The sequence below is a fragment of the Ranitomeya variabilis genome, chromosome 1 (assembly GCF_051348905.1).
Source record: "Ranitomeya variabilis isolate aRanVar5 chromosome 1, aRanVar5.hap1, whole genome shotgun sequence".
Lineage (NCBI taxonomy): Eukaryota > Metazoa > Chordata > Amphibia > Anura > Dendrobatidae > Ranitomeya > Ranitomeya variabilis.
In genome coordinates, this window is record NC_135232.1 from 692,096,192 (window position 1) to 692,112,174 (window position 15,983).

Here is a 15,983-nt window from a genome sequence, read left to right on the forward strand (position 1 = left end):
CTGCCTCTCAGCGGTGCATGCTCTCTCTTCCATTCCTATAGATGGTGTGGTTCAGGACCTGCGATGACGTCGCTGTCTTGTGATTGGTCGCGTGACCGCTCATGTGACCGCTCACGTGACCGTGACGTCATCGAAGGTCCTGAACCACACTATCTATAGAAATGGACGCCGCTGAGGAGGTCGGCTGTCTGCAGAGGGTGAGTATAACCATTTTTTTAATTTTTTTTATTATTTTTAACATGATATCTTTTTACTATTGATGCTGCATAAGCAGCATCTATAGTAAAAAGTTGGTCACACTTGTCAAACAGTATGTTTGACAAGTGTGACCAACCTGTCAGTCAGTTTTCCAAGCGATGCTACAGAAAACTTGGAAAACTTTAGCATTCTGCAAGCTAATTACGCTTGCAAAATGCTAAAAAAACGCAAAAAAAAAATGCGGATTTCTTGCAGAAAACTTCCGTTTTTCTTCAGGAAATTTCTGCAAGAAATCCTGACGTGTGCACATACCCTAACTATGCAATTTTTTTCCTGGTGTAAACATTGTGTTCCTTGAATCTGGTGTTGTATTACTTCTGTTCCCGCACCACCTCTCCAATCCTGAGATATGACCTCCTCTTCGTTGTATGTAAATCTAGTCTTGCTAAGCTAAGAGGCATGGCCATCAACTAATTCCTGCTAGTGTCTTCTTGAGAACCACACACTCTTGGCTAAAAAGAATAGATTTAGATACAAGGAAAGTGCGGTCATATTACAGGAAAGGAGAAGGAGGAACAAGTAGAAAACCATTCAGGAGAACAGCGGCATTTTGCAGCAGGAAAAAAATACATATTTATGACAAGTGACAGGTTATCTATCATTTTCATTAAGGATTTTTTTTATCATGTAGTATTTATATTGTTGCTGCAGTGGAAATCTGTTCTCTGTACACTTGCCTTCCGGATGAGTTTGTACTCATGCACACTAGTCAATGGAAAAGGATAGCTGAATTTAAGAAGGACAGAGTCTTTAGACCATTTTAGGTCTTTTTTTACAACTACTCTCACTAATCATAGCTCTGCTTTATGAGGTGTCCCAATGGAGCAACCCCTATATGTACATAGCCTGTAAGAGAATATGGATGACAAAGAAGACTCTTCTCTATAAGGCAGAGTAGAGCGACACTAACAAGCAGTGGTTGTAGACATTAACCGAATGTCGCCTTCATTACCACATTTCCTCTGTAATGGCCATCGCTGTAGAAATGTATAGCTGTTGGAGTCTTTCCTCCGAGGTTTCATAAAACGTCGGTGGAGCCCCCCCGCACTGCAAAACACCTCATCGTACCAGCCTGGGTTCCGCAATTATCAGCCGACTCCTGCCTCTGCCGCTGTCAGCAACCCAGCTGGTAAGCTGCACCACAGCTGCAAATCGGATTATAAGACGCACCCCCATTTCCCCCCCAAATTTTGGGGAAAAATGTCCGTCTTATAATCCGAAAAATATGGTAATTGATATATACCTGAAAAAAATCGAATTTGCTGTGAGCATTTATACTTCCCATTTCTTGGCTCAAATAAATAGTTTGTTCAAGGGTCTCAGAAGCCAGTCCAGAGTTGAGGAGGCTATTATATTAAAGGGGTTATTTTTTTCCAAGACAGTCAGTTTAATCATAGAGCGTCCACAATTTGACATAAAAAGGATATCACATAAAGTATTTTATTAAACTATCTCTATAAATTGTGACAAACACAATGTATTTACCAACAGGAAAATAAAGAATCATTGACAACCACTGAGAGTTTGCAAGGAAATCGAGCATTCCGAAAAAGAGAACATAAAAAGAAACGGCCAAAAAAAGAAAGCCTCTCTTGGCCAAAATTTCAGACTTTTACGAATACTAGATTTTTGGGTCAAAGACGATCTCGAAGTACGTCAGAGAATGATGATGAAACTATGAATGCCTATTCAAAAGTGTCTGAAGCTACCTCTGAAGATGACGAACTGTTTACAAGGCAGAAGGTTTCAGCTATGGATATTCAAAATCAAAATACAGAGACAGAGAGACAGATATCTGATGTGAAAATCCTTGAAGAACCTCATCAGACATTAAAGGAGAAGAGAAGCTTGGATAACACCATAAATGTTCAAGTTGATCAACATGATGTGTCAGGACAACAGATGAAGAAAGGTTATTCAATTAGCTCCACAACAGTGTCCTGTAGTAAAAAAATAAATGATACTACAGACTTTCAGGAAAGGAGAAATGTGCCTCCTGAAGTTGAAGTAATTATTGTAAAAGAGAAAAACCTACCATCACCATGCATGGTGTCACCAGCCCAATCGAGATATGTAAGGACATATCAGACGTCAGCAATAACTGAAAAATCAACCAGTCAATCAATTTCAGATGATGCGGAACGTCCTAAAAAGGAACCGACAAGAGACTGTAAATCCAGGAAAAAGAAAACAAGGAAGGCAAAGTTATTGGCTGCTCATGAACTTCCTGGACAAAGTTTGCCAAGCAACGATGCTTTAAATATCATCTTGCCTACTGATAGTGAACTATACATGGGTAAGGAAACAACAGAGGTCAGGATGTCTAAAGAAAAAGTAAGAGATGATTTTATTTCATTGCAAGGTCATGATAATATTGACACACATGTAAAATTACAATTACCCATATTCCAAGGGCCATCATTTGCAGTTTCCGAAGAACATATTAATGTGATAGAGTCAATTGATGAACAGCCTTCGTGCCAGCGACCGGAGTTGTCTGGCTGGAAATTACAAATGCCATTAATAAGAATGCCGAAATTGCCAAAATTACATAGAAAAACAATTAGAACTCATAAAACTCACCAGTTTAGTGAAATGATCAGTGATAAGAGACTTGAAAGTACTAAAATTAAAGAACCTGAAATATTATCTAAAAGATATATGCCTGTAGACCAATCAACCAGCATTAAAACTCAGAAATTTAACCTTAGTGAATCTAGAAAAGAAATCTTTAGCCCTAAGCTAGATGGAAACATTACTATAGATGAAAAATCAATGCTGGTGTCTAGGCATATGGATCCAGAAGAAAAAGAAATTAATAATATTGATATGGTTCAAAACATTCTATCATTAGTTGACAATGTAAAATCTTACTCAGAAACTGACAATGCTTCTTTACAAAGTAAACGACAAATGGTTTCAGTGGGTGATACCGAAGTATCGAACTTTGAATTGGAAATTTCCGAGTCATTTGATGATCCTGTTACTACATTAAGCGACTCACAGAGTGATTTTACAAGGACAGAAGTCAGTAAAGCATACACAGAATTTACACCTCTGTATGAAGTTTCTCCTGAAGAGCTTATGACTAAATTACAAGAACAAGACAAAGAAAAAGCAAGTTTGGAATTAGAATATCAAGTGCAATCTGGTAAACCTGAGGATGAAAACAGGGACATTTTGCCAAGAATACCGAAATTTAAAATACCTTCATTTGGTTCTTTTACAAAAAGAGTGCCTGAAGATACAGAGATCAAACAGACTAGACAAAAAGAAATTGTGGATGTAACAGAGAATATTTTAAAAGTAACCAATATAGAACAGAAAGATATTACCATTACTGAACCAGAAACTGTGGACAGTAGAGTAAAAACATCCAAAAAGTTACCAAAAGTTGAAATATCACTACCAAAGTTTAAGGTAAAGAAGGGACAATATGATGTGTCAAGAACAAACGAATATTCAGAGGACCATCACATCGATAAATATGACAATGAAATTGATCAAGAGAGTCAAGAATATATGTTAGGTTTAGTTCATGATGTAGAAAACATGGCAACCACTGACAACACAAAAATCACTGTGAAAAAATCAACATATATTTCAACAAGCAAGCAATACACAAATGCACAAGAAACAGACACTACAACTGCATCAAACAGAGACATAAATGAGAGATTAACTGAGCAAAATATAAAAGCAATTCAACAGGACACAAGTGAAGAAAACCAGCAAAATATTTTCTTAGAAGATATTAAGACTAATGAGAAGAAGGATATTATACAAGAAGAAGGAAATGAGACATACAGAAAATATGAGATAACCTCAGAGAAGAAAGATGTAGAAAAGCATGGGAGTCAATTCAAACTGCCATCTTTCAAACTGCCATCATTTGGAAGGAAAAGTGGTCAAGAAAAAAATGAAAACACAAACGTTCCAGCTGCTTTTGAACAGCCAGATATTGACAGTGACTATACAATGGTGACAAGTAAAATAAAAAAAGGCAAAAAGAAGCAAAAAAATGGCAAAACAAAAGATAAGCAAGACTCCATAATAAAAAGTAAAACTTCAGAGAAGCAAACAGAACTGTCCATGGACATTGGATCAGAAGCAGATACAACTGAAGAAAAAGAACAGACAAAGTCTGATTTGAAAAAGCAAAAATACACACTTACAGAAAAGGCAAAAAATAAAGTAACCGTTGATGATGACAATTCATCTATATATGATGAGGAAATCATGTCACAAATACTTGACATAAAAGACAACAGAAGATCTTCCAAAAAAGACTTTGTACAAAAAGAAAAGATCACAATGGAAAAAACAATTTTAACTTTGTCAGAAACCACACCAGACAAAATAATCACATCAACAGATCACACTGAAAGTGACGCTCCAGAAGCTGAAGTGAAAGAATCCATGATACAGAATATAGACATTACCTTGGTTGATGGTGATGACAATAAAACTGAGATTTCTGCACAGGAAATCAGTGAAAGCATTACTCAAACTGAAGTTCTTATAAACATGGAAATAACCACCAAAACTGCAATATTGGATAATGAAATACAAGAGTCTCAAAGTACTGAAGCAGTTCTTGAATACAGTGAAAAAGGAACACAAACAGAAGATGATATTTTGCTATCAGAGGCTGAAGATCAAATTGCAGATACAAAAACAGAGTCTTCAGGATTGAGCCTGCCATCACTCAAGTTCCCCAATCTCTCGTTATTTAGCTCAGCCGAAGAAGACTCAATAATTAACACTGTGGTAACATCTCATGAAGTAGACAATGTCACAAAAACTGAGAGGGTGACAACTGAAGGTAAAACCAATACAACTGACAAAGTTGATTTCATCGAGCATACAGTAAGATCAAAGAGAGATTTAGATAAAACAGAGGCTCTTTTAGAAAATGTGACAATCAAAGATGAAGAAGAAACTTTACGAGAAAAATCTAATTTATCTTGCAAACTGCAACTACAGGATTTCCAAGTCCCTATCCTCAGATCAGATGAAGAGACAGTAGTTGTTGTTTCTCAAACAATTTCAGATACAAAGGAAATTGAAAGGAGTGAGTTGCAATCGGAGCCTCTCTTGGAAAAGTCATCAGAAAAGTCAGAGTCTGTGCAAATAGATGTGACCTTCATAATACCAACACATTCTGTGAGCTCTATCACCAAAAAAGCCAAACTTGATACTGCAGAAGAGCTTGAGGAAGAAGTAAAAAGTTCAGATGAGGGAGTCATAATGCCTGAAGAGCAGTTATCAGTAGAAGAAAACGACAACGACAAAGAACTAAAAGTAGAAATGACAGAAGTCATAACAGAGATAAATATGGTTGATAAAATATCAACTACTGACGAAAGTGTTAAAACAAATGGCAAAAGAAGGAAGCAAAGGAAAAAGGTCACAAAAGTAGAGAAAACAATAGTGACTCTAACAAGTTCTGAAACAGATACAATTCCATCAATATCTACATATTTATCAGTCTCTCAAACAAAAAGTAAAAATGAAGAAAATCAGATCAAAGAAATCACTCCGGACAATGAAATGATGGTAACTATACTCCAGGATTGTGTGAAAATCAACAGAACACATACAGATCAAGACCAAAAAGACATTTCAGTGAAAACAGAAGAGACAGTAGAAACTATTCAGTTTGTTAAAGACCAAAATATGACTGAAAGGGAAGTAAAAATTGATGACAAAGAAGATGCTGAAAGAAAGTTAGATGTCCATCAGGAGGAAATAGTCGTCACCACACAAGATACAGATGCTGTTGAACTAGACATTTCTGTGAAAACAGAAAAAACAGTAGAAACTTCGCTAGGTGTAGAAGACTTCTCTAAGACTGAAGAGGAAGTGAAAATTACCATCACAGAGGATGCTGAATTAAAATTATCTGTCCAACAGGAACAAATAGTTATCACTACTCAAGATACAGCTATTGGCCAACAAGATATTTCTATAAAAACAGAAGAGACAGTAGAAACATTGAGAACTGTAGCAGACAATTCTAAGACAGAAGAGGAAGTGAAAATTGTCACCACAGAAAATGCTGAAATGAAAATTTCTCTACAACAGGAGGAAATAGTTAGCACCACACAAGACAAAGATGTTGGCCAAGTGGACATTTCTGTAAAAAAAAATGAGACAGTAAAAACTTCACTGTCTGTAGACGATAGCTCTAAAACTGTAGAGAAAGTGAAAATTGTCACAACAGAAAATGCTCTAATTACAGTATCTGTCACTCCGCAACAAATAGCTGTCTCAACAGAACATACAGAGGCTGACCAGGTGGATATTTCTGTGAAAACAGAAGAGGCAGTAGAAACATCACAGTCTGCAGAAGATAGCTCTAAAACGGAAGAGGAAGTGAAAATTGCCACAACAGAAGATGTTGTAAAAAGCACATCTGTCCTACAAGAGGAAAGAGTTGTTGCCACACTACATAAAGATTTTAGCCAAGCAGACATTCCAGTGAAAACAGAAGAAACAGTAGAGACATCACTGTCTACCGAAGATAGCTCTAAAATTAAAGAGGAAGTGAAAATTGCGACCATAAAAGATGCTGTAATAATATCTGTCAGTCAGGAAAAAACTACTGTCACCACACAACATACAGAGGTGGACCAAGTGGACATTTCTGTGAAAACAGAAGAGACAGTAGAAACATCACTATCTGTAGACGACAGCTCAAGAACTGAAGAAGAAGTGGAAATTTCGACAACAGAGGATGCTGTAATAACGCTGTCTCTCAGAAAGGAACAAATAGTTGTCAACACAGAAGATACAAAGGTTGACCAGGTGGACATTTCTGTAAAAATAAAAGAGACAGTGGAAACATCCCTGTCTGTAGAAGATAGGCCTAAAACTGAAGAGGAAGTGAAAATTGCCACAACAGAGGATGTTGTAATAAGCACATCTGTCCTACAAGAGGAAAGAGTTGTTGCCACACTACATAAAGATTTTAGCCAAGCAGACATTTCAGTGAAAACAGAAGAGACAATAGAAACATCACTGACTGCAGAAGATAGCTCAATAATAGAAGAGGAAGTGAAAATTGCGACCATAGAAGATGCTGCAATAACATCTGTCAGTCAGGAAAAAATTACTGTCACCACACAACATACAGAGGTGGACCAAGAGGACATTTCTGTGAAAACAGAAGAGACAATAGAAACATCACTGACTGTAGAAGATAGCTCTAAAACTGAAGCAGAAGTGAAAACTGCAACAACAGAGGATGCTGTAATAACGCTATCTGTCACTCAGGAGCAAATAGTTGTCACCACAGAAGATACAGAGGTGGACATTTCTGTAAAAACAGACGATACAGTAGAAACATCACTGTCTGTAGAAGATAGCTCTAAAACAGAAGAGGAAATAAAAATTGAGACAACAGAAGATGCTGTAATAGCGCTATCTGTCAGTCAAGAAAAAATTACTGTAACCACACAACATACAGAGGTTGACCAGGTTGACATTTCTGTGAAAACAGAAGAGACAGTAGAAACATCAGTATCAGTAGAAGATAGCTCTAAAACTAAAGAGGAAGTTAAAATTGCCGCAACAGATGATGATGATGACGTAATTACGATATCTCTCAGTCAGAAGCAAATAGTTGTCACCGCAGAAGACACAAATGTTGACCAGGGGGACACTTCTGAGAAAACAGAAGAGACAGTAGAAACATCACTGTCTGTAGAAGAGGATTCTAGACATGAAGAGAAAATAAAAATTGAGACATCAGAGGATACTGCAATAATGCTATCTCTTAGTCAGGAACAAATAGTGGCCACTACAGAAGATACAGAGGTGGACATTTCTGTAAAAACAGAAGAGACAGTAGAAACATCACTGTCTACAGAAGACAGTTCTAAAACAGAAGAGGAAGTGAAAGATGTGACAATAGAAGATGCTGTAATAACACTATCTGTCAGTCAGGAAAAAATTACTGTCACCACACAACATACAGCGGTTGACCATGTGGACATTTCTTTGAAAGCAGAAAAGACAGTAGAAACATCAGTATCTGTAGACGACAGCTCAAAAACTGAAGAGGAAGTGAAAATTGCCCCAACAGAGGATGCTGTCTTAGCACTGTCTCTCAGACAGGAACAAATAGTTGTCAGCACAAAAGATACGGAGGTTGATCAGGTGGGCATTTCTGTAAAAAGAGAAGAGACAGTAGAAACATCACCCTCTGTAGAAGACAGCTCTAAACCTGAAGAGGAAGTGAAAATTGCAACAAAGGATGCTGTATTTGTACTATCTCTCAGACGGGATCAAATAGTTGTCACCACAGAAGATACAGAAGTTAACCAGGTGGACATTTCTGTGAAAACAGAAGAGACAGTAGAAAAATCACTGTCTGTAGAAGATAGCTCTAAAACTGAAGCAGAAGTGAAAACTGCAACAACAGAGGATGCTGTAATAACGCTATTTGTCACTCAGGAGCAAATAGTTGTCACCACAGAAGATACAGAGGTGGACATTTCTGTAAAAACAGACGATACAGTAGAAACATCACTGTCTTTAGAAGATAGCTCTAAAACAGAAGAGGAAATAAAAATTGAGAAAACAGAAGATGCTGTATTAGCGCTATCTGTCAGTCAAGAAAAAATTACTGTAACCACACAACATACAGAGGTTGACCAGGTTGACATTTCTGTGAAAACAGAAGAGACAGTAGAAACATCAGTATCTGTAGAAGATAGCTCTAAAACTAAAGAGGAAGTTAAAATTGCCGCAACAGATGATGATGATGATGTAATTACAATATCTCACAGTCAGAAGCAAATAGTTGTCACCGCAGAAGACACAAAGGTTGACCAGGTGGACATTTCTGTGAAAATAGAAGAGACAGTAGAAACATCACTGTCTGTAGAAAAGGGTTCTAGACATGAAGAGAAAATAAAAATTGAGACAATAGCGGATACTGCAATAATGCTATCTCTTAGTCAGGAACAAATAGTGGTCACCACAGAAGATACAGAGGTGGACATTTCTGTAAAAACAGAAGAGACAGTAGAAACATCACTCTCTACAGAAGATAGCTCTAAAACAGAAGAGGAAGTGAAAGATATGACAACAGAAGATGCTGTAATAACACTATCTGTCAGTCAGGAAAAAATTACTGTCACCACACAACATACAGCGGTTGACCATGTGGACATTTCTGTAAAAGCAGAAAAGACAGTAGAAACATCAGTATCTGTAGACGACAGCTCAAAAACTGAAGAGGAAGTGAAAATTGCCCCAACAGAGGATGCTGTCTTAGCACTATCTCTCAGACAGGAACAAATAGTTGTCAGCACAGAAGATACGGAGGTTGATCAGGTGGGCATTTCTGTAAAAAGAGAAGAGACAGTAGAAACATCACCCTCTGTAGAAGACAGCTCTAAACCTGAAGAGGAAGTGAAAATTGCAACAAAGGATGCTGTATTAGTACTATCTCTCAGACGGGATCAAATAGTTGTCACCACAGAAGATACAGAAGTTAACCAGGCGGACATTTCTTTGAAAACAGAAGAGACAGTAGAAAAATCACTGTCTGTAGAAGATAGCTCTAAAACTGAAGCAGAAGTGAAAACTGCAACAACAGAAGATGCTGTAATAGCGCTACCTGTCAGTCAAGAAAAAATTACTGTAACCACACAACATACAGAGGTTGACCAGGTTGACATTTCTGTGAAAACAGAAGAGACAGTAGAAACATCAGTATCTGTAGAAGATAGCTCTAAAACTAAAGAGGAAGTTAAAATTGCCGCAACAGATGATGATGATGATGTAATTACAATATCTCACAGTCAGAAGCAAATAGTTGTCACCGCAGAAGACACAAAGGTTGACCAGGTGGACATTTCTGTGAAAATAGAAGAGACAGTAGAAACATCACTGTCTGTAGAAAAGGGTTCTAGACATGAAGAGAAAATAAAAATTGAGACAATAGCGGATACTGCAATAATGCTATCTCTTAGTCAGGAACAAATAGTGGTCACCACAGAAGATACAGAGGTGGACATTTCTGTAAAAACAGAAGAGACAGTAGAAACATCACTCTCTACAGAAGATAGCTCTAAAACAGAAGAGGAAGTGAAAGATGTGACAACAGAAGATGCTGTAATAACACTATCTGTCAGTCAGGAAAAAATTACTGTCACCACACAACATACAGCGGTTGACCATGTGGACATTTCTGTAAAAGCAGAAAAGACAGTAGAAACATCAGTATCTGTAGACGACAGCTCAAAAACTGAAGAGGAAGTGAAAATTGCCCCAACAGAGGATGCTGTCTTAGCACTATCTCTCAGACAGGAACAAATAGTTGTCACCACAGAAGGTACAGAGGTGGACATTTCTGTAAAAACAGAAGAGACAGTAGAAACATCACTGTCTACAGAAGACAGCTCTAAAACAGAAGAGGAAGTGAAAGATGTGACAATAGAAGATGCTGTAATAACACTATCTGTCAGTCAGGAAAAAATTACTGTCACCACACGACATACAGCGGTTGACCATGTGGACATTTCTGTGAAAGCAGAAAAGACAGTAGAAACATCAGTATCTGTAGACGACAGCTCAAAAACTGAAGAGGAAGTGAAAATTGCCCCAACAGAGGATGCTGTCTTAGCACTATCTCTCAGACAAGAACAAATAGTTGTCAGCACAGAAGATACGGAGGTTGATCAGGTGGGCATTTCTGTAAAAAGAGAAGAGACAGTAGAAACATCACCCTCTGTAGAAGACAGCTCTAAACCTGAAGAGGAAGTGAAAATTGCAACACAGGATGCTGTATTAGTACTATCTCTCAGACGGGATCAAATAGTTGTCACCACAGAAGATACAGAAGTTAACCAGGTGGACATTTCTGTGAAAACAGAAGAGTCAGTAGAAACATCACTGTCTGTAGAAGATAACTCTAAAACTGAAGCAGAAGTGAAAACTGCAACAACAGAGGATGCTGTAATAACTCTATCTGTCACTCAGGAGCAAATAGTTGCCACCAAAGAAGATACAGAGGTGGACATTTCTGTAAAAACAGACGATACAGTAGAAACATCACTGTCTGTAGAAGATAGCTCTAAAACAGAAGAGGAAATAAAAATTGAGACAACAGAAGATGCTGTAATAGCGCTATCTGTCAGTCAAGAAAAAATTACTGTAACCACACAACATACAGAGGTTGACCAGGTTGACATTTCTGTGAAAACAGAAGAGACAGTAGAAACATCAGTATCTGTAGAAGATATCTCTAAAACTAAAGAGGAAGTTAAAATTGCCGCAACAGATGATGATGATGATGATGTAATTACAATATCAAACAGTCAGAAGCAAATAGTTGTCACCGCAGAAGATACAGAGGTGGACATTTCTGTAAAAACAGAAGAGACAGTAGAAACATCAGTATCTGTAGAAGATAGCTCTAAAACTAAAGAGGAAGTTAAAATTGCCGCAACAGATGATGATGATGATGATGTAATTACAATATCTCACAGTCAGAAGCAAAAAGTTGTCACCGCAGAAGATACAGAGGTGGACATTTCTGTAAAAACAGAAGAGACAGTAGAAACATCACTCTCTACAGAAGATAGCTCTAAAACAGAAGAGGAAGTGAAAGATGTGACAACAGAAGATGCTGTAATAACACTATCTGTCAGTCAGGAAAAAATTACTGTCACCACACAACATACAGCGGTTGACCATGTGGACATTTCTGTAAAAGCAGAAAAGACAGTAGAAACATCAGTATCTGTAGACGACAGCTCAAAAACTGAAGAGGAAGTGAAAATTGCCCCAACAGAGGATGCTGTCTTAGCACTATCTCTCAGACAGGAACAAATAGTTGTCACCACAGAAGGTACAGAGGTGGACATTTCTGTAAAAACAGAAGAGACAGTAGAAACATCACTGTCTACAGAAGACAGCTCTAAAACAGAAGAGGAAGTGAAAGATGTGACAATAGAAGATGCTGTAATAACACTATCTGTCAGTCAGGAAAAAATTACTGTCACCACACGACATACAGCGGTTGACCATGTGGACATTTCTGTGAAAGCAGAAAAGACAGTAGAAACATCAGTATCTGTAGACGACAGCTCAAAAACTGAAGAGGAAGTGAAAATTGCCCCAACAGAGGATGCTGTCTTAGCACTATCTCTCAGACAGGAACAAATAGTTGTCACCACAGAAGATACGGAGGTTGATCAGGTGGGCATTTCTGTAAAAACAGAAGAGACAGTAGAAACATCACCCTCTGTAGAAGACAGCTCTAAACCTGAAGAGGAAGTGAAAATTGCAACACAGGATGCTGTATTAGTACTATCTCTCAGACGGGATCAAATAGTTGTCACCACAGAAGATACAGAAGTTAACCAGGTGGACATTTCTGTGAAAACAGAAGAGACAGTAGAAACATCACTGTCTGTAGAAGATAACTCTAAAACTGAAGCAGAAGTGAAAACTGCAACAACAGAGGATGCTGTAATAACGCTATCTGTCACTCAGGAGCAAATAGTTGTCACCACAGAAGATACAGAGGTGGACATTTCTGTAAAAACAGACGATACAGTAGAAACATCACTGTCTGTAGAAGATAGCTCTAAAACAGAAGAGGAAATAAAAATTGAGACAACAGAAGATGCTGTAATAGCGCTATCTGTCAGTCAAGAAAAAATTACTGTAACCACACAACATACAGAGGTTGACCAGGTTGACATTTCTGTGAAAACAGAAGAGACTGTAGAAACATCACTGTCTGTAGAAGAGGGTTCTAGACATGAAGAGAAAATAAAAATTGGGACAACAGAGGATACTGCAATAATGCTATCTCTTAGTCAGGAACAAATAGTGGTCACTACAGAAAGTACAGAGGTGGACATTTCTGTAAAAACAGAAGAGACAGTAGAAACATCACTCTCTACAGAAGATAGCTCTAAAACAGAAGAGGAAGTGAAAGATGTGACAACAGAAGATGCTGTAATAACACTATCTGTCAGTCAGGAAAAAATTACTGTCACCACACAACATACAGCGGTTGACCATGTGGACATTTCTGTAAAAGCAGAAAAGACAGTAGACACATCAGTATCTGTAGACGACAGCTCAAAAACTGAAGAGGAAGTGAAAATTGCCCCAACAGAGGATGCTGTCTTAGCACTATCTCTCAGACAGGAACAAATAGTTGTCAGCACAGAAGATACGGAGGTTGATCAGGTGGGCATTTCTGTAAAAAGAGAAGAGACAGTAGATACATCACCCTTTGTAGAAGACAGCTCTAAACCTGAAGAGGAAGTGAAAATTGCAACAAAGGATGCTGTATTAGTACTATCTCTCAGATGGGATCAAATAGTTGTCACCACAGAAGATACAGAAGTTAACCAGGCGGACATTTCTTTGAAAACAGAAGAGACAGTAGAAAAATCACTGTCTGTAGAAGATAGCTCTAAAACTGAAGCAGAAGTGAAAACTGCAACAACAGAAGATGCTGTAATAGCGCTACCTGTCAGTCAAGAAAAAATTACTGTAACCACACAACATACAGAGGTTGACCAGGTTGACATTTCTGTGAAAACAGAAGAGACAGTAGAAACATCAGTATCTGTAGAAGATAGCTCTAAAACTAAAGAGGAAGTTAAAATTGCCGCAACAGATGATGATGATGATGTAATTACAATATCTCACAGTCAGAAGCAAATAGTTGTCACCGCAGAAGACACAAAGGTTGACCAGGTGGACATTTCTGTGAAAACAGAAGAGACAGTAGAAACATCACTGTCTGTAGAAAAGGGTTCTAGACATGAAGAGAAAATAAAAATTGAGACAATAGCGGATACTGCAATAATGCTATCTCTTAGTCAGGAACAAATAGTGGTCACCACAGAAGATACAGAGGTGGACATTTCTGTAAAAACAGAAGAGACAGTAGAAACATCACTCTCTACAGAAGATAGCTCTAAAACAGAAGAGGAAGTGAAAGATGTGACAACACAAGATGCTGTAATAACACTATCTGTCAGTCAGGAAAAAATTACTGTCACCACACAAAATACAGCGGTTGACCATGTGGACATTTCTGTAAAAGCAGAAAAGACAGTAGAAACATCAGTATCTGTAGACGACAGCTCAAAAACTGAAGAGGAAGTGAAAATTGCCCCAACAGAGGATGCTGTCTTAGCACTATCTCTCAGACAGGAACAAATAGTTGTCACCACAGAAGGTACAGAGGTGGACATTTCTGTAAAAACAGAAGAGACAGTAGAAACATCACTGTCTACAGAAGACAGCTCTAAAACAGAAGAGGAAGTGAAAGATGTGACAATAGAAGATGCTGTAATAACACTATCTGTCAGTCAGGAAAAAATTACTGTCACCACACGACATACAGCGGTTGACCATGTGGACATTTCTGTGAAAGCAGAAAAGACAGTAGAAACATCAGTATCTGTAGACGACAGCTCTAAACCTGAAGAGGAAGTGAAAATTGCAACACAGGATGCTGTATTAGTACTATCTCTCAGACGGGATCAAATAGTTGTCACCACAGAAGATACAGAAGTTAACCAGGTGGACATTTCTGTGAAAACAGAAGAGACAGTAGAAACATCACTGTCTGTAGAAGATAACTCTAAAACTGAAGCAGAAGTGAAAACTGCAACAACAGAGGATGCTGTAATAACGCTATCTGTCACTCAGGAGCAAATAGTTGTCACCACAGAAGATACAGAGGTGGACATTTCTGTAAAAACAGACGATACAGTAGAAACATCACTGTCTGTAGAAGATAGCTCTAAAACAGAAGAGGAAATAAAAATTGAGACAACAGAAGATGCTGTAATAGCGCTATCTGTCAGTCAAGAAAAAATTACTGTAACCACACAACATACAGAGGTTGACCAGGTTGACATTTCTGTGAAAACAGAAGAGACTGTAGAAACATCACTGTCTGTAGAAGAGGGTTCTAGACATGAAGAGAAAATAAAAATTGGGACAACAGAGGATACTGCAATAATGCTATCTCTTAGTCAGGAACAAATAGTGGTCACTACAGAAAGTACAGAGGTGGACATTTCTGTAAAAACAGAAGAGACAGTAGAAACATCACTCTCTTCAGAAGATAGCTCTAAAACAGAAGAGGAAGTGAAAGATGTGACAACAGAAGATGCTGTAATAACACTATCTGTCAGTCAGGAAAAAATTACTGTCACCACACAACATACAGCGGTTGACCATGTGGACATTTCTGTAAAAGCAGAAAAGACAGTAGACACATCAGTATCTGTAGACGACAGCTCAAAAACTGAAGAGGAAGTGAAAATTGCCCCAACAGAGGATGCTGTCTTAGCACTATCTCTCAGACAGGAACAAATAGTTGTCAGCACAGAAGATACGGAGGTTGATCAGGTGGGCATTTCTGTAAAAAGAGAAGAGACAGTAGACACATCACCCTCTGTAGAAGACAGCTCTAAACCTGAAGAGGAAGTGAAAATTGCAACAAAGGATGCTGTATTAGTACTATCTCTCAGACGGGATCAAATAGTTGTCACCACAGAAGATACAGAAGTTAACCAGGCGGACATTTCTTTGAAAACAGAAGAGACAGTAGAAAAATCACTGTCTGTAGAAGATAGCTCTAAAACTGAAGCAGAAGTGAAAACTGCAACAACAGAAGATGCTGTAATAGCGCTACCTGTCAGTCAAGAAAAAATTACTGTAACCAC

At 38.0% G+C, this 15,983-nt stretch overlaps 1 protein-coding gene across 1 annotated transcript; it reads left to right on the forward strand.

The window, feature by feature from the left end:
- Positions 1-13,134: 13,134 nt before the first annotated feature.
- CABS1 (calcium binding protein, spermatid associated 1) lies at positions 13,135-14,362 on the forward strand (the record flags this gene model as incomplete). The annotated part of the gene is made up of 2 exons (XM_077280941.1): positions 13,135-14,262; positions 14,351-14,362. Coding segments are annotated over 2 exons (1,140 nt in total), but the record flags the coding sequence as incomplete, so codon positions are not given.
- Positions 14,363-15,983: the final 1,621 nt, after the last annotated feature.